The sequence below is a fragment of the Hippopotamus amphibius genome, chromosome 13 (genome assembly GCF_030028045.1).
Source record: "Hippopotamus amphibius kiboko isolate mHipAmp2 chromosome 13, mHipAmp2.hap2, whole genome shotgun sequence".
NCBI classification, from domain to species: Eukaryota; Metazoa; Chordata; class Mammalia; order Artiodactyla; family Hippopotamidae; genus Hippopotamus; species Hippopotamus amphibius.
In genome coordinates, this window is record NC_080198.1 from 39,665,252 (window position 1) to 39,691,046 (window position 25,795).

Below are 25,795 nucleotides of genomic sequence, written 5' to 3' on the forward strand. Positions count from 1 at the left end.
GTATTTAAAAGTAATTATTACTGAGGGAATTCCCTGGTGGTCCAGTGGTTAGGACTCCACACTTTCATTGCTGTGGGCCTGGGTTCAGTCCCTGGTTGGGGAACTAAGATCCCATGTGCAGCCAAAAAAAAAAAAAAAGGTAATTATTACTGTTTACTGGTAGCATAAAAAAATACTCTTGTGTTTTGACTTAAAGCAATGATTTTTGAAGTTTATTAAAACCAGGTTTTTAGGTGGGATCATCTTGTAAAACCTCAATAAACATAATAAAAGAGCTAATTTTCAGCAGTGAGAGTGGTTAAGAGTCTAGGCTCTCTAGCTGGGCTTCCTGGAGTTTTATCCTGTTTATATCTTATTAGCTCTGTGCATCATTTTCTTATCCACAATAGAGATGATAAATAGTATCTACTGGTGTTGTGAGGAATAAGTGAGAATGCGCATAGAGCTGTTGGCAGATACTTACTACTCAGTCTTTGGGATTGGGGAAACCTTATCATTATGTCTTATTAGTGTCCTTGCGTTACCTCCTTATAAATAAATTGAGAACTAGTAATTTAGATTTGTGATTCTAGGATTAGGTAAAACCAGATAAATAGGTAGCAGGCTATTGTGGAAAAAGTTTTGGGCCTTCTATGGATTGATTGCCTCATCTGTAAAAAGGAGGAATAAAATCTGCTATCTCATCTGGACATCTTGTAAAGGTACCTTAAAAACTGTGAAAGGCTGTTTTTACTTGAAATTTGTTTTCCTGATCCTTGAAGTTGGATCAGCTAGCTGCATTTTCTGTAACCTGCTATTAGAAGTTTGAAAACTATTCCAAATCTCTCTGTAGTTCTCTTTCTCTGAATTTTGGCTTCTTTTCTGTAGGAAGATGAAGATCCTGGCAAAGGTGATCAGAGTCGGTCAGTTGACCCTGGTGAAGATAATGTGACAGAGCAGACCAATCACATTATTATTCCTAGCTATGCATCGTGGTTTGATTATAACTGGTGAGTGGGTCGCTTACATCTGTGAACGTAGTATTTAGGAGTGGGGAAACTTTCCTTGAAGTTATATTGTGCTCTTCTGCCCAAGTCCCCTCATCAGTAATCACTGTCACCTTGGATGATGGGGGATGGAAAGTTATTTTATTTTAACTTTGGAATGTGTTCTTTTACTTGTTTTACTTAGGGGTAGAAACTAGATTGTGTTGTAGTATCTTAGGATTATAAAATTTTGTAAACTTGAACCAAACTCATTTGGAGTCAGTTTTAGTTCAGACAGGCAAATTCTTGGGTATTTAATAATTATAAAATATTGATGTTCATTATATGATTTTTAAGCATTATGGAAATATATAAAGAAAAACTCAGTAGCCAGTAAGGGCTTCATGTTAGTTGGAAACAGGAGACCTTTGACGTATAAACCCTGGGATGTGAAAGAGTTCAAGAAGACAGCCTCCTCAGCATCCTCCCTGTCATTTACTACAACCACTGTGGCATCCTTGGAATGTGGTTGGAAATAAATGGAGACATGGATATCTTACTTATTGATTATTTATAAGTGTAACTCTTTCATATCAGGCTGATTTTTGTTTGACAGTTTTTTATTTTTAAATACATGTACCAGAACTCCAAATAGATGTTAGTTTCTTTAAGGTACTTTCATTGGAATGCTGTATACTTAGTCTAGTGATGCTGCCCATTCTCAGAATCTTGTGGTCCTGTTTGGAATTGTTGCCTGCTTTCAATGATTATTGCATTATCATTTTTAAGAATAGATGTGCTGTTACATATATCTAAAAAACCAACTTGAAAGCATAGGGTGCATGGTCCATTTGAGTCTTACCTTATTTTTTTTGTCCAGAACCACAAGGTATGGCCTCTATTACTGAGACTTTTCAACATACTTTTTAAAACTAACTCCGAATGCTGTTCCTCAGTGTATTTTGAATAAGTAGAAGCTGAAACAGAATAAGTATATAGCTTTTTTCTGGTCAGTCTTCATTACATTATTATGTTAAATTACTTTTAAATTTGGAAGTATTTCATTGTTACTTGTAGTTACAGATTAAGATTTAGAATGGCTTGAGAAACTAGCATTTTCCTCTCAAAGAAGGGGAAAATCATAACAATGTATAGTTTTGTAGGTTTTTATAGGTTACAGAAACACTTCCATTTGCATGATAACCTTTGCATGTCACAAAGTGTGCTGTTAGGTGGACAGTAGAGGTATTAGTTATGTCCCTATTTTATAGATGAGATAACTATTGCCTCAGGTGAAGTGTTGCACAGTGGCAGAGCTGATAATTGGAAGAACTCAGGTTTTCTGATTCTGAATTTTCCACTCCTTGACTCATTTTCAGCACCTAAGGAATCAGCTGCCAGTACTTCAAACATAGATCTTGAAAAAGAAAGTGCTTGCAATTAAACATTCTTATGTATTTTGTTCTTGGTGAAATTGTTTTTGTGGCCTCTTCCTAACCTGTAACATAACGATGAGAGGTATATTAGAATCAGTTTATAATTAATTGCTTACAGTTATTCTTTTATAGTAAAACTTGGAGATTCATTATGCATATATCTATGGAACATTGTATATTTTATATTTTATTTAATTTTATTATTACATACTGTTAATACATAGGAACGTGTGCAAGCCAATTAAATTTTGCAAGTAGTGCTCAGTTTTTGGTTTTTATCAGTTTTACTTTGAAAATTAAACAAGCTTAGCTGAAATTTCAGGATTTTATTTTTCAAAGAGGACTCTTAATTGTCTCTTTTTTTTCCCTTCAGTATTCATGTGATTGAACGGCGTGCTCTTCCTGAGTTTTTCAATGGAAAAAATAAATCCAAGACTCCAGAGATGTGAGTGAAATGTAAAGATATAATCTTGATACTGTTACATATTTTAGTAGGACCAGTATTTAGAAAAATTGAATATTTGGTTGTGTTTGGCAGGGGGTTCTTAAAGCACCCTTCTGAGTTAGTCTTTGCTAATGTCTGAAAGTTTGCTAATATCCTACTCTGTTCAGAACAGTGTTCATATCTCAGCTACACAGCACCTCTTGCTTCAAAGAATATTGTTTCAGATTTTTTCTTCCTCAGTGTTGAACTGTGGATACATACACATCAGTTCTTGCAGCTAAAGATTGAATTCAGTAACAGGTATTCACTAAAATGAGTTGTTTTCTCCCTAACTCACCTTGTGAGTACATGTTTGTTATTGATTATATGTATTTATGTATAATCTAGGAGAAAATGGAATCTTTATCTTATTTTTCTGATGAATGACTTTTAATTAAAAGAATGCCAAGGGCTTTCATGGTGGTTAAGACTCTGAGCTTCTACTACAGGGGGCATGGGTTTGATCCCTGCTCGGGGAACTAAGGTCTCACATGTTACGAGGTGCGGCCGAAAATAATAATAATAAAAATAAGTAAATAAAAGAATGTCAAGTATGATGATATAGCTGCATGTAAATTGATAAAGCATTGTTGTGCTTTTGCATTGGAAATAGAAAAACTTATTGGAAGGAAAAGTTTCATTAGGAAGTATTTTTGTCTTTGCCTGGTGACCTTTAATTATAGACTTCCAGAAATCTTTGCCCTCATATCTGTCACACTATAATTACCTTTTCCATGTCTTATCTTCATAGTGTTAATCTGTTGTCTATTACACACATGTGACTGAACAAATAGATGTCTCTTGTTTAAATTGTTAAGGGAAGGAAGAGTTTACACACAAAGCACATGGTGTAATACAGAAAATTGAATAATACTTTCTCAGGGTAAATTATCTATGATAGTTTGAGATTCTAAGTTTAAGTTTCAAAGCTAATTCGACCTTTTTCATAACAGAGCTGTAAAAAGTCTTTTAAAAGCAGAATCAAACCCTGTTAGTTTCCTTGATTGTTTTTTCACCTATTTAGACATGGTATATTCTTCTGGCTAGTTTACCTTTTGCCATTAAATTGCAAATTGCCAGTATTTATAAATACTTATGGTTCTTGGCAGTCTGCTATTTAAAAGCACAATTTATCATTTTAGCCCATTTAAACTTGTAAATTCCCCTTTCAATCTTCGTTTATCCAGCTGTGCTTATACAGGACCCTTTTTGAATAGTATACCTTTTTTACTCTGATGTAGCTAACTTCAAGCTGCTAGTCTTTTGCTTTACTTTTGTGGTAAGAAGTTTTACCAGGTCTCTACCTTCTTAACACACTTGTTTTAAGTATTTTGTGGCAGAAATGCTTGGGTACACTGTGGAATCTGCTATGACTCAGAATCTCAGTTTTTCTCTCTTTTTTTATATGGCTTGTCTTACCTCTGAGTTTGGCTTCATAGGTTCTCCTTGTTGCCTAGCTGGGATCTCTAAAAAACTGCCTATCAGGAAGCATATAACCATTGTCAGAGCCACAGCCAGCACACTGTGCTGAATTCTAGCTCCACCACTTACCAGCCTTGTGGTCTAGAACAGATTCTAATTTTATATAGCTCCCTGACCAGGAATTGAACACGCACCCCTTGCATTGGAAGCGCAGAGTCTTAACCACTGGACCGCGAGAGAAGTCCCATAGGATGAATTCTTTAATCCTCATCTATAAATGGAGTAATGATAGATCCGACCTTATAGAGAGCTTGTGAGGATAAAATGCGTTACCATAGAAGTGCTTAGACCTATGGCTGGCACAAGGTAATGCTAGATATGTAATAGTGTAGAGAGACAGCCTGAGTTAACCAAGTGTCATTTGCAAATTCTGCAGGCAACTAAGGATTATTGATTCACCCCTGTGACCAAGGTTGTACTTATTTTACTTCACATTAACTTCATCAGATTACTCAATTGTACTTATTATTATATATATTAGAGGACAGTTGTTTTGCATTTTAGAGATTCTTAACCTCAGTTACACTTATGACTCTAAATATTCAGTACAATATCACTGTTGTTTGTTGGACTGTTGTCTTAACTTTTTGTTGTATTTGGTTGAGGAATATGAAACTATTTGGCTCTGTGAGTTACTGTTTCAGAAAAGATGTGTGTTCACCTTATGAATTTTGCCATTACTTTAGATATTTGGCATATCGAAATTTTATGATCGACACATACCGCCTAAATCCCCAAGAATATTTAACCAGCACTGCTTGTCGGAGGAACTTAACTGGAGATGTATGTGCTGTGATGAGGTAAAAATGTCTCGACTTTTTCTCAGATGTTTCACTTCAGGTGGTTTACTGATACATTGCTAATGTTAGGTTGACTAAACTGGATGTTTTCTTGGTTAATAAAATACCTAAAGCATTTATTTTTTTTTCCTCCTAATTTTACATCTTACATCTTTTTTTGTATGCTCTAATCATGAACTGACCGTAGATGGAGAGTGGGTTAGGGTGGGGAGTGGATAAACTCTGTGCCCTAAATCTGTCTAAAGAAAAAAGCCAAAATGTAGATCTCCTTCTGTGAGTTTCATTTATGTGTGAGCTTTTTCACCATGGACCTACATGAGCATACGTTCCCTCATTTTTCTGATTGAAATGATTAGGCTTTATGCTAGGTTTGGGGATGCTATATTATCAACATTATTTTGAGTTTGTGGAAATTGTCCCTCAAACCAAAATTGTCAGTAACTTTGTGATGGTTCACAGCATATGAGAGAACACATTTACTTGGGGTTTTTTTGGTTTGTTTTTTAATGAAATGTAGTGATGGTTATGAAGATGATGAGATACATTCTTTAGATTTTAATGTTCAGAGCTTTATCCTTCAGGGTTCATGCCTTTTTAGAGCAGTGGGGGCTTGTTAATTACCAAGTGGATCCAGAAAGTCGACCCATGGCGATGGGACCTCCTCCGACTCCTCATTTCAATGTATTAGCTGATACCCCCTCTGGGCTTGTGCCTCTACATCTTCGATCACCTCAGGTAAATTAGTGCAGCCTTTTCTTCAGGTCTGGGTGATAACAGACAACCACTTCTAGCATTTATATTCAGGAATTACTATTATAGTCATATAATAGTGCTGTTTTTTAGCTGATAGGTTATATTTGTTTTTATCTGTTGTGTTTGAGTCCATAAGAATATTTAGTGTTTAAGATAATGCTCTCTCATTAATGCTAAGAGTGTATGCTTTATCCTGTTTGTTATAGGTTTACTTTCGTAACTCATGACTCCCTTATCACTTCTGCCATCAAAGACACTAATGAAGAAGCAGACTGTTTAAATCTGTTAAATTGTTTAGAACTTCTTCCCCTTCCTAACATTTGGAAAGTGGACATCCATGCACACGTTATTGAAAAGATTATGTCAGTCGGATTATGTATACCATTCAGCTGGAATAACATGAATCTAACCTACAAATTGTCCTCCACTGTGAAATATTGAAGAAAACTTGTCTATTTTCTCTATGACTTGAGGCAAAAAAAAATGTTTCTTATATGTTGAATTTTTATTAGAAATGTAGTGTAAGGTATAGATATTTATCTTTTTTGTAGAATCTCCACCAGGAGTGGTTTAAGTACCAGTATTAAACAGCCTTAAAAAACCTCTCTCCCGTTGACTTTGTACAGGTTAATACAGCCGTTTATCATTTATTTGACTCATAGGTTCCTGCTGCTCAGCAGATGTTAAATTTTCCTGAGAAGAATAAGGAAAAACCAATTGATTTGCAGAACTTCGGTCTTCGTACTGACATTTACTCCAAGAAAACTTTAGCAAAGGTAAGAATATTTCTGTAGGGACATAAATGGACTACAAGCTAGCATGTCCTCTTTGTCCTTCTTCCTTCTAAGAAACATCATTTTCCATAAGAAATTCGATTTGCTTTGTGTAAGGTAAGGAGGTGAGCTTTCTAACTTAAATCTGATGGCATTTTATAAAAGTCACTTACTTTACCTTTTTTTTGGTATGGTTAGAAGATAGGGATTTAAAAATAACTATGGGGGCTTCGCTGGTGGTGTAGTAGTTAAGAATCCACCTGCCAATGCAGGGGACACGAGTTCAAGCCCTGTCCAGGAACATTCCACATGCCACGGAGCAACTAAGCCTGTGTGCCACAACTGCTGAGCTTGCATTCTAGAGCACGTGAGCCGCAACTGTTGAAGCCCGCATGCCTAGAGCCCATGCTAGGCAACAAGAGAAGCCACCGCAATGAAAAGCCCACGCACAGCAACGAAGAGTAGCTCCACCGCTCTCCACAACTGCAGAAAGCCTGTGCACAACAATGAAGACCCAACGCAGCCAATAAATAAAAAAAAATTTTAAATAATTAATTAATTTTAAAAAACTATGATTAATGTATTAAAGAACATGAGGGGGAAAATGGAGAATTTCAACACAAAATGGGAATATATAAAAAGAATCAAATACCTATTGAACAATTGAAAATATCCCTGAAATTAATCCATTGGATAGGTTTAACAGCAGGCTGGACACAGCAGAAGACAGGATTAGTGAACTCAGGTTAATAGATTTATTGAAACTGAAACACCAAGAGAAAAAGAAATTGGTTGAAGTTGAGGGGACAGGACAAAGAGAAAAGAGTGCAGGAGACACATGAGATACAATCAAAAGAATATTTATCATTAGAGGCCTATAAGAAGACAGAGAATGTCGCAGAAGCGATATTTAAAGTTGTTAAGGGCTAAAAACTTTCCATAACTAATGAAAAGATATCAACTCACAAAATAAGAGAGACTGAACACATCCAAGTTGGGATACAGAGAAAATCATACTCAGGCACATGGTGCTCAAACTCTTAAAGCTGAGGGACTTCCTAGGTGGCGCAGTGGTTAAGAGTCCACCTGCCAGTGCAGGGGACACGGGTTCAATCCCTGCTCCAGGAAGATTCCACATACCGCGGAGTAACTAAGCCTGTGCACCACAACTGTTGAGCCTGTGCTCTAGAGCCCGTGAGCCAAACTGTTGAGCCCATGTGCCACAACTACTGAAGCCCACGCACCTAGAGCCCATGCACCACAAGAGAAGCAACCGCAGTGAGGAGCCCATGCACCACAATGAAGAGTAGGCTCTGCTTGCCGCAACTAGAGAAAGCCCGTGAGCAGCAACGATGACCCAGTGCAGCCAATAAATAAATAAATAAATAAATTAATTAATTAATTTAAAAAGAACTCTTAAAGCTAAAATCTTAATGCATCCAAGGAGAAAGGGGGTGGGGAAGGACACGTTAAATAATCAAAGGCACAATGATAAAACTGATGTCTGACTTTTCAACAGAAATGTTAGAAACCAGAGGAGAGTGTAATAATATTTTTAAATGCTGAAAGGAAAACTGTCACTCTGAAATTCTGAATCCAATAGAAATATCTTTCAAAATTGGAAGTGCAGTAAAGATATTCACAGACATTCAAAAGCTGGAGCAGTTACCACTAGCTTACAATATAAGGAAACTAAAGGAAGTACTTCAGGATGAAGGGTAATGATTCCAAATGGAAGCATGTGACGCTAGGGAAGGAATAAAGAGTGTGGAGAAGTGTAAATAAGTAGTTAAATATAAAGGAATGTAAACTGTCTAAACAATGAGTATTTTGGGGGGGGGTTATAATATGTAGAAATGACAAAAATAGTAGAAAGGCAGAAGAAGAATAAATTGAGTTAAACTGTTGTAAAGTTTTGACATTGTCGAGAAAGACATTATAGGGTAAACTATAATAATTTGATAAAGTGTTTTGGGAGGGGAGTGGATCTGCATGGAAGAATAAAGAGTGTCAGAAGAGGCCAACATGTGGGTCAATATGAAAGACATTTCCCTTTTATTTTTGTTTAAAAGGATAATAGACTATTTAAACCAAAAATGATAACAATATGTATTTAGGTTCATAGCATATTGATGTTAAAGACCAAACATCACTCAGGACAGGAAAAAGGAATTGGAAGTACACTGTATTAAAGTTCTTACTCTATATGTGACATGCTAAAATATTTGAGAGTACACTGTGACAATTGAAAGATGGGTATTGTAAATCTACAGTAACTATTTAAAGACACAACTAATAAGCCAATAATGGAAATAAAAACAGAATAATACTTCACAAAAATGTTGCTCCATAGGAGGGAAGGAAAGAAGAAATCAAGGAACAGATGGGAAGAATGGAAAATAGCAAGATGGAAGGTTTACATCTGACCATAGGGATAGTAATATTGAATTGAACATTAATGGTTTTAATATTCCAATTCAGCAGAGATTGTCAAGTTGGATTAAAAAAATTAAGTACAAACATATTGTCTATAAGAAACCCACTTTACATATAAAGACACAAACTAAAAGAAAATGCATAGGAAAAGACATACCTTCTAAACAAAAGAAAGCCAGAATCACTATATTAATATTTATAAAAGTAGTAGACATCAAAACAAGTTATTTTACCAGGATTAGAAGCATTTCATAATGATAAAGGGATTAATTAATCAAGAGGACACAATCATCCTCAATATGTATGTACCTAATTAAAGAGCTTCAAAGTACACATAAAGCAAAAACTGATAGAACAGAAAGGAGTAATACGCAGACACTCACATGTAGTTGGAGATGTCAAGGATCCTTTCTTAGTAATTGATAGAACGAATAGAAAGTCAGCAAGAATATAAAAGACTTACCACAACATTATTGACCAAGAAGACCTATTGGTATTTATAGAAGATTCTGCAAAATAGCAGAAAACATACTGTTTTAAAGTTCATGGGGGGACGTCCCTGGCGGTTCAGTGGTCAAGACTCCACGCTTCCACTGCAGGGGGCGTGGGTCCAATCCCTGGTCAGGGAACTAAGATCCCACAGGTTGCTTGGTGCGGCCAAAAAGTTAAAAAAAAAAAAATAATAATAATAATAATAATAATAATAAAGTTCACAGAGAACACTCAACAAAATGTACACGATTCTGAGCCATAAAATGAGTATCATAAATTTTAAAGGATTGAAATTATATAGTGTGGTTGTATGATTTTTATACATGTGGAATAAATGTGGCTAACTAACCACAGCAAAATTAAATCAGAAACCAAAAATAGAAAAGCAATAGAGAGGATTAATAAATTAAGAAGATGGTTATTTCTAAAGATCAATAAATTTGATAAACCTCTAGGCAGAGTGATCAAGAGGAAAAGAGAAAACACAAATCCCTGATCAGGAATGAAAGAGTATGTCACTGCTGATTCTTCTTATATATAAAGACAATAAAGGATATGATTAACAACTTCATGGTAATATATTTGACACTGATGAAATGGACAAATCCCTTGAAAGCAACAAAATATAAAAGTCTTCTCAGGATAGAGATAATGTGACATATTAGGTGAAAAATAATGTCCTCCCAAGAAATCAGGCCCTCATGCCTGTAACTTGTAAATATTACCTTATTTGGAAAAAAGATTCTTTGCAGATGTGATTAAGTTAAAAATTTTTAAGATGAGATAATCCCGTGTTATTCTTGCGGGCTCTGAGTACCATCACATCTGTCCTTGTAAGAGAAAAGTGTAGAAAGATTTTACAGACAGGAGAAGGCAATGTGACCATGGATGCAGATACTGGAATGAGGTGTCTACAAACCAAAGAATTCTGGGGCAGCCACGGGAAGAAGGAAGACACAGAGAATTTATTCTCCCTAGAGCTTCCGGAGGGAGCATTGCCCTGCCAACATCTTGATTTTGGTCCAGCGGTAATGATTTTGGACTTATAGCCTCCTGAGTTGTGAGGAGGATAAATTTTTGTTAATTTAAGCCACCAAGTTTGTGATAATTTCTTAGAAATTATACACTTGAATAGCCTTATAGCTATTATATAATATCTATATGTAGTTAAACACCTTCCTAAAAACAGAACTCTGTGCTCAGATGATTCTGCTAATGAATTTGTACCAAACATTCAAGGAAGAAATAATAGTAGTTTACACAAACTCTGCCAGAAAGTAAAAGTGTAGGGAACAATATTATAGCTAAACATGTATGGACCCAGTTACCCAGCTTCTGGCTATATAGATCAGATAAATGGGTTTATAAAAGAATGTACAAGAATGTCCATAGCAGCCTTATCCAAGACAGCCAAAAACTGTAAATAATATAATGGGTAAATTGTGGTTTATTCACATGATATAATACTACACAGAGATGAGATGTTTCACTTCTTCATATAAGAATATGATTGAATCTACTTAACATAATATTGAACAAGAAGCCATACCTGTTAACTACATACTGAATGGTTTTGTTAACGTAAAATTCGGATCCAACAGAAACCTATGATTGTAGAATTCAAAATAGTGCATATTAGTACTTTTGTGGTTTGTTATCAGCTGGAGATTTAAATCAGGGGCCTTTTGAGTAGTGATTTGAGTGGTGGTTATATGAGCATATAAATAAAATTGTAGTCAAACTGTACACATAATTTGTGTATTTTCTTGTACGTATATTTTACCTCAATAAATACAAAAGAAAGAAATTCTAAAATCATGTAGAAACCCTGGCCCTGATGAAGTTATACCAGTTGTAATCAAGAGGAGAAACATTAACTGACATAAGCCAGTAGGAATGGAGAAAATCCATCCTATACTTTGTGGCTGAGAGGTGGGGAAATTGTTGTGGTGGACCTACCCAGTAAATGTCATTTGTGTCTAGTTTATACAGATCTTCCCCGTATTTGGGTTTTCTTTTCCAGAATTCAGGTGAAATATTGGTGAATTTTGTTCCACTCCGGGCTGCATACCTGATTGATGGTCATTTCTGATGTTTGTTCATTAAACATAATAGCCTTTGGGGGAATTCTCTGGCAGTCCTGTGGTTAGGACTCCACGCTTTCATTGCCAGGGGCCCGGGTTCCTGGTCGTGGAACTAAGATCTTGCATGCTGCAAAAAAAACCCAAGACAGAATAGCCTTTGGTTCTCTTAAAGTAATCCTCAAGGAGTCTGAGCAGTGTGTTGGGGAGTTAAAGCTGCATATATCTTTTCTTCCTCACAAAGGCATATTTTAGGCTTTTAATCCTGCGATTCTTAGATTCCTCTTTTTATTCTGTATTTAAGGACTAGTTATTTTTAGTACATTTTTTGCAAATGAACAAGTATTTCATAATGATGTGGATTGAATGTTATGGAGACCTAATAAATCATAATTTTTACCTGTAGTGTATAGCACAATTGTGCAGAAAGTTTGAGTCAAGTGAATTGAGAAACTTTATTGACACAAAGAAATCATGGACTATAGAAGTTTTCTCTTCATTTTTTAAATTGTAATCTCCCAAAATAGAATTTTCAGAGAAGGGATAAAATATTAGAATGTGTATGTTGAATTAGTAACATATGCAGCTAAGGAATAATGTCAAGTATACCATACTACCAGTCCTCTCCATATCTATGAATGGAGTAGAATCTGCAAATCAAGAAGTATGAATCAATTGATTTAGTTTTACAAAACACAAATTTGGTTTTCTTATAACCTGATGCTCACATGAATTGTAAGTTATCAAAGATTCTCATGGGAAAGGTGATTTGGAGTTTAGGTAGTCAGTTGGAGATTATATTAATCTTGACTTAACATCTCTTGAGATGTTAAAATGAGGTAATATGAACTTGTTGCAATTGAATGAAGAATCTGCCAGAGTGCTTTATACATAGTACAATTTGTCCTTGAATCTTGGGGGGAAAAGTATAGCCTTCAAGTTATATCAAGTATTTGTGTTATGTTTATAATATTATAGCACATGCATAGTATGCATTAAAATACTATTCCATTTTAGCTTCAAAAGGTATTTTTGAATATCAAAATAATAGAAATAAGTAATCTAAGTAGTTCATGAGCCCTTGGTAGACAGCAAGAAATCTTTGAAATAAGCCAGCCTTTCTGTCGAGGGTTTAGGTTCCTTATGTGTTTTATTCCTGTTACTCAGGGACCTGTTGTGGTGGTTTGCAGAAAACAGTCCCCAGAACTTAGAAAGGAATCCTTTAGGAATGAATACATAATTTCTGAATTTTTTTTTTTAGAGTAAAGGTGCTAGTGCTGGAAGAGAATGGACTGAGCAGGAGACCCTTCTACTCCTGGAGGTAAGCAGATTAATGATGGAGCCCCTTTATTCATATGAGATGGGTGCTAAGTTTCTATGACTAGCATTTTAAATAAACCTTTGAAATTTATCCTGAAAATTTTCAATCCATGTAATGAGTTTTAATAGAATTTTCTTGGGCTGTTACAGTTTAAATATCACACTAGAGGTGACGTGCTAGCTGTCAGCAGGGGAGATCAAGCCTGGATTTTGGCTCAGGTTGGGGTTTTTTTGTTTTAAATCTGTTACCAACAATTACATATTAGAGTTTTGCCAAAGTAATCTAGTTTTCTAACTCTTCCTCCAAAACTAGAAGATCTGGCAACTCTGGGCCCTCATTCTCAGATAGCAATAATTAGTTGGCTGGCCTTGGGTAGCACATGTTCCTTTGAAGTGGGCATTTCTTTATATTCCAGTTTTTCTTAACTTAGCCCACCCCAGTCATTGTAGATTAGTTCCCTAGTGCTTATATGCATTTGAGGGTACAACCTCTATGTTTTCCAAAAGGATTTCTGACAAGTGGCTGAAGATATCTGCTATTGAAAAAATTGTCTTGTTTATAAAAGCAGAAGACTGTGATAAACCCATGATTATGCTTGGTATCTCTGTCAATCAGCATATTGAATGCTTTTTTGAATTTCTTTGTGTCTTTGGAGATTCTCACAGATACTTACACAACTACATCTCAGAATTATTTATACTCTGAAGGGTAGGAAAAAGAAAATATTTGGTTTCATATTTATCAGCCATTTCCAAAGATGGATCATTTGTCTTTAGTAGTTATAGAACAATTGTTGGGGTAAAATGGAGACTTCATGACACTAGTTAGTATTTGTGGATAGTATGTGTGGGAGCTGGATGAGGACCAAATGAGGAAGTTTATTGTTAAATATGTTAGGAATGCTTTTGCCTACATGGAATAGAAAATCCAGTGAGCAGTACATTAAACCAAAAGGACTTTGGTTTTTTGTTTAACTAGATTTCTTCAGATTGGCAGTTGCAAGATTCTTTCCACTGCTCAATTATGTCATCAGGTCCCTAGCTTTTCCGTTATTTTGTTCCACCTTTCTTCGCTGTCCACATTCTGTCTCTTTATGTTCTGGTCACAGGAAGGCTGGTGTTTAGTTCCAGACTTCTCTTCTCCATTTAAAATAGGAAGAGAATTGGAAAAGGTGGCACCTAAGGACTTCTCTTCCTGGCTCTTCTTGGGAGGAAAAGCTTTCCTAGAAACCTCTCATCAGTCTTTCCTTTCTGTCTCATTGATCAAATTGGTCTAATAAACACCTAGTACTATCTGTGATCCTGGGAAAACAAATACATGGCTTTCTAGTTTCAGTAGTGGGGTCAGCCTGCAAGAAGTTGATGATTGCTCCTGGTAATTTACTCGCGGCATCCACACCATTTATAACTGTAACAGAGCAGTGAATTTATGAAGGAAGAGATCTTCCTTTCACTGGAGTACTCCATCTGTCTGTGTTAGCAGTTCTCAAACTTTCTGGCCTCAGAGAAGCACTTAGACTCTCAAAATTTTTATTGAGGACTCCAAAGAGTTTTAATTTATGTGACTTTATCAATATTTTTCGTATTAAAAATTAAAACTGAGAAAAAGATTTACTTAAACAATAAACCCCTTTCAAGTTAACATAATTAACATTTTTATGAAAAATAGATTTTGAAAAAAGATATTAGTGAAAGGTGTAACATTTATATATTTTAGCAAATCTATAATGTTTGTCTTACTAGAATACAGCTGGGTTTTTGTATTTGCTTTTCCATCAGGTATGTTGCTTTAGTTTAAGTATGTTAGGAAAATCTGGTATCACCTGGATATGTACTTGGAAGCAGGAGAAGTATCTTAATGGCCTTTTCAAATGATTATGAATATTATTGTTTGATACATGCATCTCCCTTTTTACCACCCCACCCCAGCCAAGCAAATTGAAGGTTTGCGAAATTGTGTTAGGCAAGTCTGTTGGTGCCTTGTTTGCAACAGTATTTGCTCTTGTTGTGTCTGTGTGTTACATTTTGGTAATTCTCACAACATTTCACTTTTTTATTGTTATTATACTTGTTACAGTGATCTGTGATCAGTGGTCTTGGATGTTACTATTTGCAAAAAGATTACTACTCACTGAAGGCTCAAATGATGGTTAGCATTTTTTTGCAACAAAGTGTTTTAAAATTAAGGTACCTACATTTTTTTTTTGAGTAGTGTGATATATATTAAGAAAACATTCTTCTCTTTAAGGCATAATACTATTGCACACTTAAATGACAATATAGTATAAACAATAGTTATTTTTTTATTTTTAATTTAATTTTAATTGAAATATAATTGCTTTACAATGTTGTGCTAGTTTCTGCTGTACAATGAAGTGAATCAGCTATATGTATACATGCATATATGTATGCACTGGAAAACCAAAATATCCATGTGACTCACTTTATCACAGTAGTCCAGAACTGAACCCATAATATCTCTGAGGTATGCTTGTGTTACATTAAAACTTGACCACTGGTAGTTTCTTAAAGGTTATTTGCAGCGTGGAATCCATTGGTCTCTCTTGCACTAGTAATGGACCTTTTATCCATGTATAGTTGTATAACGTCTTTCATTGATAAATTGGAAAATATAGGTTTACTGAATTATGCAAATCTTCCAAATGTTGATGCAGTTCATTATACAATATCAAAAAATCTAATTTGATAATATTGTGACCAGTCTCATTAGAACGTTCTTTAAAAAGCAGAACAAGCTTTCATGGCAGATACGTATTTTTCAGAATTGTAATCTTCACTTGATCGTTGGCAACAAACACCATCAGTTGTTTTCCTTGGAGTGACATTTTTGAGAATCATTGTTTATTTCTGAGAAAATGTCTGCTAGATACCTGTGTCTGTAAAACCATGTTATGCTGGCAGTTCTTTCTAGTGAAAATGACATTCACTGAAAAGAATGGCTACTTGAACTTGAAACTCAATCACAAGTGCTTTTCCTTTAGACAGCCATCATGCTTTGAAAGTTGATATTTATTCCACTTGTTTACTTCCCATTTCATAACACTGAATTTTAAAAACACATGGGCTAAGATATTTAGATTCAGTAAAACTAATAATTTTTACTCTTTAATCAAGGAAATGTTTAAAGTTGGCTTGTTTTGCTTCTGCAAGTATGTGGCAATGAAGAATAGAATGACAAGACAGTCTGGTGCCACTGCGTTTATTCATATTACGGGGCCATGCTAACTGCTTTTGCACCATTATGCAAATGTCAACATAATGAATAAGACAATAATGTCCTAGTATTATTCTGAAAATGATATTGATCTTCTAGTTCCCGTGAAAGGGTCTGATTCTCCTTGGGTTTCCAGACCACACTTTAGGGTACTTTGGACCTGGTGATGTCTCACGTTTCTGCATTGCTTTAATGTGATTTTATGAGTTGTTCCAACAGTTGTGGTTCGTTAAGAAGTTTTAGTGATGTATTAAGTCTTTTCTTTTTTACGCCCCTCTTCTACTTTTCCTTGTTCCCTCTTAGCCTCTCTCTCTGTCTCTCCGGATCAAAATTCAAGAAGATTTGTTCTTTTTGAGTTTTTACCACTACTTTAATTTATTCTCATCTGCCCATTGAGTATCAGTGATATGCAAAGAGCTTTTCTGAGCTCCTTTTTTAATATATATAAATTTATTTATTTATTTATTGGCTGTGTTGGGTCTTCGTTGCTGCACACGGGCTTTCTCTGGTTGCGGTGAACATGGGCTACTCTTCTTTGTGGTGCGCAGGCTCCTCATTGCTGTGGCTTCTCTTGTTGCAGAGCACGGGCTCTAGGTGCGCGGCCTTCAGTAGTTGCAGAACATGGGCTCAATAGTTGTGACTCAGAGGCTTAGTTGCTCTATGGCATGTGGGATCTTCCTGGAGCAGGGATCGAACCCATCCCCTGCATTGGCAGGCAAATTCTTAACCACTGCACCACTTCGGAATTCCCTCTAAGCGCCTGTTTATTTATTTCAAGGCTGTCTTGTCTAGTCATATGTGTTGTGGGTGTTAAAGTTCTCACTATTTGTGGGGGAACGTATGGGATATGTTTTTGTATTGCTTGTTTAGAATCTGTGGTCTCTGGGGAGAAGTTTAGTTGTGCAACACTACTTGAAACAGCAATCTCCTGAGCTCTTTTCCTTGCTGCACGTTGATACTCAAAATTTTCTCCTCTTCTACATTAAGATTTGTGGATAGTAAATACAGAGTGAGGTCAGAATGGCTGAGTTACTGTTTACCCTGAACATATCCAAGAAAACCACAGTATCCCCACACAGTAGTGCATTTTCTCTCCTGCAGGTGGAACCTGTGCAGTGCTTGATTTTTCTTTTGAACATGCTGTTGAATCAACAGGTGTCGTCTGCACTTAAACAAGGAGAAATAAAAGGCTTCCCAACAGCATTGTTTACCATTAACACCTGTTTTTATAGTTTATTTATCGGTAATTAATAGCTTAAGAACATGAAGTCAGAAGAAAAAATTTTAATCCATTTATAACCAAAAACATGGTCAGTTTCTCCCTAACAGACAAATCTGGAAGACTCATGAGGGTTTATTGTTGTCAGCCTGCCCTCGCCCTTGCTAAAATCATACCATTTTATCGGACAAGTATATCATACAGGCAGCTTCCCAGATATTTAGGATTATTCTTCCCAGATATTTAGGATTATGTAAAAAGACTTTATTTGATATGATTTCTTATAAAGGAAAGTTATTATATGGAATGCTGCAAGTTATTATTGGTTGTGTTCAGTTCATTGTCTTACTACAAATTTGGAGGCATAATTTCAATTTTGCATATAACCAAAGTGGAATCTGTTCATTGGATAAATGAATGCAGTTTGGAAAAGATCTTTAATTGGTAGACATGCATAAGATCAAGAAGATGGAGGCATGTTTGAGTAAGATTTCATGTGTAAAATGTGTTAGGAATTTTAGGTGTTTCACCTGAAAATGCATTGTCAGTATAAGAAGCCACGAAAGGCTAATGCAGTCCTTACAGCAGTTTGAAGTGGCATTGATAGAGTCAGGGTGCCAGAAAGAAAGAAGAAATATTCCATTCTATTCCATAGTGGCTGAGGGGATCTTTAAAAAGAGGCTTTCACTATTTCTTGTAAGTCCACAACTGATTACAGTATTCTTCCTGATCATTTATCATTGTCCCTGGCTTTGAAATTGATAAAACTTGAATCTGTGAGCTTGTTTGTTCTCCCTGGTTAACTTTAGTCTTTCTTGTGCTGCTTTGCTTTCTCATGCTTTGTATTTATTATCCCTTAGACAATTAATGCCATAAAATCTTATGCCTACAAAGAAAATCCATGAGAGGTATTAATGTTTATCACTAGATGAGTTTCTCATATGTTTTATACTGGCTAGATTGTAGAAACAGCAGCATTAGAAGATATTCAGTAAGCAGCCTCGTAGATTTTTCTCATCGTGTGCATGCACTTGACCTGCTTTGCCTTGATATGCAACTCAAATATTTTTTCCTGTGTAATTTATTTTTTATTGAAATATAGTTGATTTACAATATTGTGTTAGTTTCAGGTATACAGCAAAGTGATTCAGTTATATATGTAAATTTTCAGATTATCTTTGCTATAGATTATTACAAGATACTGAATATAGTTCCGTGTGCTATATAGTAAATCCTTGTTGCTATCTTCCTGTGTACTTTTGAATTACACTTTAGGTGAGTATGTCTTCCAGTAAAAATTGCCTTGAGGAAAAGCCTTTTTAAAAAAAAAAAATGGTGTTATTTGTTTTCTGTTTTGACCGTGCCGCTGGCTTGCAGGATCTTAGTTCCTCAACCAGGGATTGTACCTGGGCCCCCGGCAGTGGAAGTGAGGAGTCCTAACCACTGAAACTGGCACCAGGGAGTTCCCCAGGTTGTTTTTTTAATGCTTGGAGCCATGGAAAAGTCAGATTCCTTTCCTGCTTTAGTCCAGTTACTTGTGGTTAAATTCAGCACATTATATAGGGTACTGTGTTTCAGGCACTGTGGCAGATGCTGTAGATTGAAATAGCTAGGCCATAGCTCTACAGTTAAGGAATTAGAGCATGAGATGTACAGAGGAGTGGCTGTGCAGCTGGGCTGGGTGGATGAGATATAATGGACAGCTTCCTGGAGTGGGGTGCCAGTGTTGGTTCTAGTACATGATATTGCTAGTGCAGAACAAACTGTACATAGGCACAACTTAGGAACAGTGCTGTGGGATCTGGGTATTCCTGGAACATTAAAAGAGTATGGAGGTGAGGTGGAAGAAGTAGCAGAGCCCTGGTCATAATCATTTGGCCTTAATTCCATAAGGTAATGATGAGCACTGAAATAGTTTCAGGCAGGAGAGAGACAGTGTCCTGTGTCAAACATACTTCACTCTAGCAACAGGAGGAAGGGTGCATTTTAGAATAGAGACAGGCAATTCTAAGAATCCAGGTAAGCGGTGGTTAAGACCCCAGTGATGACAGGAGGAATGAAAGTATTTTGTAGTGTAAAATGTCTATTAATAACTTTTCTCTCCATGTCACCCTTCTTCTCCTTCCCAGCCAGCCTGTCACCATATTGTTTTGAAAACTTCTTCAGTCTGCCCCTCTTATGTAATGCTACTACCAGTGCCCAGACTCAGAACTTCACCGTTTCTCAGCTTTGTGCATTTCTGGATGCTGACTCTGGCTTGAATTTTGCATGACTATTTCTTAGCTTTATTCTGGAAAAAAAAAAAAACTTCCTGAACTTTCTTATTTTCCTCTAGCTGAAGGAAAATGAATAAAGATAAAAACTTTTTAAAATAACAAATTTGACAAGAATGTAAAGCAATTATATTCCAATAAAGAGCTTAAAAAAATAACAAGTTTGAAAAGATTATGCTAGAACATGTCAAGAGAATCTCTGCCTTTAATCAGAAATTTATGACAGTCTCAGTTATATATTTCTGGCCCCAGGGACCCTAATGAGATAGATTGATTTTTGTTTTTTGTTACAGTCTGGGTCTTTTTTCAAAGTAATTTCTGTTAGAACTACCCAAAGCCATAGACTGTCCAGAGGATACCCAGAATTAGCCTTGTTTTTCAGGGGATTTAGTGAGTAAGGGGATTTGTTGGCTTGGGCTTTGAGGAGTCCTCTACCATTCCAGTGAGAAAGAAAACCTAGAGCAGCAGTTGGAGCCCAGAGTTAAGAATTCACTGAGGTGGGACTTCCCTGGTGGCCCAGTGGTTAACGCTTCGTGCTTCCAATGCAGGGGGTGTGGATTTGATCCCCGTTCAGGGAACTAAGATCCCACGTGCCTCATGGAGTTGCCAAAAAAGAAAAAGAAAAAAAAAAGTCAATGAGGCAATAAACATGGAGCGAACCATTATCCTGGCAAGCTCCTCTTAACACTGAATGAGCAAATCAGGCTGTAGAGTAGGGTTTTTTAGCCACGCCACTATTGACATTATGGGCCAGATAGTTTTTCTGTGGTGGGGGCTCTTATGTGTATTGCAGAATTTTTAACAGCATCCACGGTCTCTACCCACTGATGCCAGTAGCACCTCCCTAGTTGTGTCAACCCACAACGTCTCCAGACCCTGCCAAAGGTCCCCAAGGAGGCACAGTTGCCCCTGGTTGAGAATCTTGGCTTTAAAGAGAACCATGTGAGAGTAGCAACTTTGGTAGCTACCCAACAGATTCTTTTACCCAATTCATTCCCTGACTTTTGCAACATCACCTATTTGTGGCTTTCTTCATGCCATTCTATCCCTCTCCTCCTTGGACATTGCTTTTATTATTTATGTTGGAGTTTTTCAGCAGTTTCTCTGAAAAGTTAAAAAGTTTTAAACTAGAATTTTGTGTACTTTGTGAATTTTAGCATCAGTTTCTTAATTTTTAACAAAAAAGTTTGCGTTGAAACTGTAGTTTAATTTAGAGAGAATTGACATCTTACTATTGAGACTTCTAATGAATGAACACAGCGTATCTCCATTTATTTAGGTCTTTGATTTCTCAACATGTTTTATTTTTTCTAGCATATTGATCTTACACATTCTTCATTATATTTTTCTGAAGTATTTCATTTTTGTGCTATTTTAAATACTTTTTCCAATTAAAAAATTTTCATTGATACTACATATAGAAATATAATTGAGTTTTCCTATTGTCCTTCTAACTGATGACCTTGCTAAACTTTTTAGTTTAATACCTTTCTTGTAGATTTCGTAGGCTTTCCTATATAAACAATTGTGTATATTAATAAAAACGAGCTGTTCTTCTTCCTTTGTAATATGCATGCCTTTTATTTATTTTTCTTTACTAATTGAGAATTTGATATAATCAGGAAAGCAATCAAATCTACCTGTTTTCTTATGAACAGTATAACCATTTTTGTTCCTGTTTTTAAGGTCTGTCTGAAGAACAATCACAGACTTCTAATGTCATTAAATATTACTTCCTTTGTTACTTGATATTAAAGCTCCTTTTTTTTCCCCCATTATAGGCTCTGGAGATGTACAAGGATGATTGGAACAAAGTGTCAGAACATGTTGGAAGTCGCACTCAGGATGAATGCATCCTCCACTTTTTGAGGCTTCCCATTGAGGACCCATACCTTGAGAATTCTGATGCTTCCCTGGGGCCCCTCGCCTACCAGCCTGTCCCCTTCAGTCAGTCAGGAAACCCAGTCATGAGCACTGTTGCTTTTTTGGCATCTGTGGTGGATCCTCGTGTAGCATCTGCTGCAGCCAAAGCGGCTTTGGGTATGGACTTCTTAAGCCATCTCACCAATGTAACAATTTCACATAATGGTTCAATACTTTCTCGCCCCCCCCCCCCCCCCCCCCCCCATAATTAGTAATTAACTTTTGGTGGCATTGGGTCTTCATTGCTGCATGCAGGCTTTCTTTAGTTATGGCGAGTGGGAACTCCTGTTTGTGGTGCACAGGCTTCTCATTGTGGTGGCTTCTCTTGTTGTGAACCCCAGGCTCTAGGCTCAGGGGCCTCAGTGGTTGTGGCACACGGGCTTAGTAGTTGTGGCACATGGGCTTAGTAGTTGTGGCACGCAGGCTTAGTTGCTCCATGGCATGTAGGATCTTCCTGGACCAGGGATTGAACCCATGTTCCCTGCATTGGCAGGCGGATTCTTCACCACTTTGCCACCAGGGAAGTCCCGGTTCACTACTTTCATGCTAATTTTATCTCAGATTTAAGTGTTATCGGCTGTTACAGTCATTTCAGTTATGTAAATAACAAAAACTCAGCTATTACCCCTTAAAGATACCATGTTTTTGTTTTGTTTTGTTTTGTTTTTTGTGTGCGTGGATTTTTACAACAGCATCCTAACTTCTTTCCCTGAATCTGCTCATTTAAAGCCAGTCAGATCTCATCACTCCTCTGCTCAAAACTCTGCAATGGCTTCTCTCACAATATTCATTTTATTTATTTATTTATTTATTTATTTATTCATTCATTCATTCATGGTTGTGTTAGGTCTTAATTGCATCATACGGGATCTTTGTTGTGGTACGCGGCCTCTTCATTGCAATGTGCAGGCTTCTCTCTAGTTGTGGCAGGAGTGCTTCAGAGCACGTGGGCTCTCTAGTTGATGCACGTGGGCTCATGAATAGCATTGTGGACGTAGTTCCCCTGAAGCATGTGGAATCTTAATTCTCTGACCAGGGATCAAACCTGCATCCCCTGTATTGGAAGGCAGTCTTAACCACTGAAAGTCCCACCATGTTGTGTTCTAAAGTATTATAACATTTTAAACTAAAACACTTAGAATATGATAATTTTCAAGCCAAGAGCATTTATTAAGAATTTAGAGGGACAAAACAGATTTTTCATTAAAAAATGTTTTGTGATTCATTTGGTATTTGATATAACTGGCAAAAGGAGTCATTTAACATTCTTGAATTACATTAATTCTAACTAGAACTTTCTCACACCATAGAACTCTTTCTTGACTTTCTAGTTGTTTTATCCTTGATGTCTTTTTTTTTTTTTTGACACATTGTCTTATTTTATTCAAATAGCCATGTGCTCACACATGGTCCAAGGACACCCACATAATAAAGCAAATATAATGACATGTTAAAGATTGGTCTTCAGACATCATAGCCAATGATGCCACGCTTGCCTATGATCTCGCCAACACAAAACCACATCCATACCTCAGCGGCCACCAAAGCATTCAGGAGAGCTTCCTTAACTGTGAGCTGTTTGAAGCTACGGATTTGAGCACTATTGATAAGTTTTTTCAAGCTCTGAATCGCTGTAGGGATCTCAGCAGGGGTTGGAGGAACCAGCTCAACCTTGGGATAGTGCCAAAATTTGGCCAGTCAAGGTTTTGAGTAAGTCACAACAGTGTTGACCAGCACTGGGACCTTCTCTGCGAGGTTACGGACAAACTGGGCTATGGTTCTAGGACGGAAAGTCCTTACTGTTTTCTTGATTGAAATCTAGCCAGCAGAGTTAGATAAAATTTGGACAGCAATATTTTTCTGTTCTTTCCTTTTCTTTTTTCTTTCCTTTCTTTCTTTTTTAGTATTTATTTATTTTTGGCTGCACTTTGTGGCATGCGGGATCTTAGTTCCCCGACCAGGGAGCAAAACTCAGGCCCCCTGCTGTGGAAGCACAGAATCTTAATCACTGGACCACCAGGGAAGTCCCTGGATAGCAGTTTTGATTGTTACTAATAGAAATTTAAAAGATCTCTTGTTTATATAGTAAGACACTGTGACGTGTAAGGTAAAATGTAGAGTCATAGAATTTTATTATTGTACATGTTTATCTCCTTTGGCCCTCTTGATTTGCTGGTATAGATCAGATCGAGTCTCCAGAAAGTTCACTAGGTTACACATAATAGAGTAATGTTGTGTCAGATTGCCTAGTTTACATTGAAGCAAATATTTATGCAAAACCAGGTCACTGTTCCATTTTTATTCTTAAACAGAGGAGTTTTCTCGTGTCCGGGAGGAGGTACCACTGGAATTGGTGGAAGCTCATGTCAAGAAAGTACAAGAAGCAGCACGAGCCTCTGGGAAAGTGGATCCCACCTATGGCTTGGAGAGCAGCTGCATTGCAGGCACAGGGCCAGATGAGCCGGAGAAGCTTGGTAAGTCACTGCTGCCCCCAAGGACAGGGTTAATAGGTGTTGTATTTTCCTATCAGCTTGCTAAAATAATGTATGATTTTTTTATCTCTACTGTTTATGATAGAATTTTTTAATTTGTCTCATAACTGTTAATAATATCACAGTTGTGACATATTTGGTGCCTGTTTTTAGATCTAGGTTTTGAGCATATAGGCATAAGAATTCAGAAAGGACTTTTGTGGTTATTTTAATTTATATGTTGCTGAGTGGGTTTAAGTTTATTGTTTTGGGTTATTTTTAAATTGAAATAAAATTCATATAAAATTCTTCATTCTAATCACTTAAATGTATGTAGTCCAGTGGCTTCTAGTAAATTCAAAATGTCCTGCATTCATCACTAGTCTAATTCCAGAACATTTTCATAACCCCAAAAGAAAAATGCCATACCAGTTAAGCAGTCACTTCCCATTTTTTCTCTCCTCAGCTCTGGTAACCATTAATCTGCTTTCTGTCTCTATGGATTTGCCTATTCTGGATATTTCCTATAAATGGAATCATACTGTGTGTGGCCTTTTGTGTCTGACTTCTTTCATGTAACGTAATGTTTTCAAAGTTCATCCATGTTATAGTGTCTTTCTATGCTGAATAATATTCTTAGGTGGGTATACTTCATTTTACTAATCCATTAATCAGTTCATGGATATTTGTATTGTTTTCACTTTTTCATTCTTTTGAATAATGCTGTTATGAACATTCATGTACAGGTTACTTAGTGATTATCTGCTTCTTGGGTATGTAGGAGTGGAATTGCTGGATCTTGTGGTAATTCTGTATTTAACTTTTGAGGAAATACTCAGCTGTTTTCACAGTGGTTTTACCATTTTATTTCCACTAGCAATGTATGAAGGTTCCAATCTCTCCACATCCTTACCAACACGTTTCCCCCCTCTCCTTTTTAAAAAAATGCCCATCCTAGGTGTGTGTGAAGTGGTATCTCATTGTGATTTTTATTTGCATTCAGTTTGGGGAGTATTGCCATCTCAACAATATTAGATCTTTTAAGCAGTGAACATCAGATGTCTTTCCATTTATTTAGGTCTTCTTTAATTTGTTTCAGCAACGTTTTGAAGTTTTTAGTCTTGCATTTCCTTCATTAAATCTTTTCCTTTGTATTTTATTGTTTTGAATGTTGTAAATGGAATTGTTTTTCTGATCTTAGCGGGGGAAGCTTTTAGCATTTTATCATTAGTATGATGTTATATGTTTAATTTTCTTAGATTCCTTTTATCAGCGTTTTAAACTTTTATTTATCTGTCTATTTATCGCTGGCTTTGTTGGGTCTTAGTTGCAGCACATGGGATCTTCATTGCAGTGCTAGGGCTCTAGAGCATGTGGCCTCCAGTTTGTGGCATGCAGGTTCTCTAATTGAGGTGTGCAGGCTCAGTAGTGTCAGCGCATGGGCTGAGTTGCTGCATGGCATGTGGGATCTTAGTTCTCCTGCATTGAAAGGTGGATTCTTAACCACTGGACCACCAGGGAAGTCCTTATCAGCTGCTTTTAATTTATCAATGGAGATAATGTGTGGTATTTTTACTTTATTCCGTAAGTAAATATTTATGTTATATTAATTGAGTCTAACCTGTTGAACCACCTTTGCATTTCTGAGATAA

General features: G+C 36.5%; 1 protein-coding gene and 1 pseudogene across 2 annotated transcripts in view; one reads left to right on the plus strand and one right to left on the minus strand.

Moving 5' to 3' along the window:
- The window catches only part of SMARCC1 (SWI/SNF related, matrix associated, actin dependent regulator of chromatin subfamily c member 1), a 186,057-nt gene that overhangs the window by 97,492 nt on the left and 62,770 nt on the right, over window positions 1–25,795 (plus strand). For both annotated transcript variants that reach the window (XM_057704810.1, XM_057704809.1), the window contains exons 14-21: window positions 868–989; window positions 2,775–2,846; window positions 5,054–5,167; window positions 5,749–5,902; window positions 6,583–6,696; window positions 12,964–13,023; window positions 21,531–21,789; window positions 23,985–24,146. In XM_057704810.1, coding sequence (XP_057560793.1) covers window positions 868–989; window positions 2,775–2,846; window positions 5,054–5,167; window positions 5,749–5,902; window positions 6,583–6,696; window positions 12,964–13,023; window positions 21,531–21,789; window positions 23,985–24,146 — 1,057 coding nt within the window. The remainder of the gene's footprint in view (window positions 1–867; window positions 990–2,774; window positions 2,847–5,053; window positions 5,168–5,748; window positions 5,903–6,582; window positions 6,697–12,963; window positions 13,024–21,530; window positions 21,790–23,984; window positions 24,147–25,795) is intronic.
- Window positions 23,137–23,892, minus strand: LOC130835039 (ATP synthase subunit g, mitochondrial-like; annotated as a pseudogene).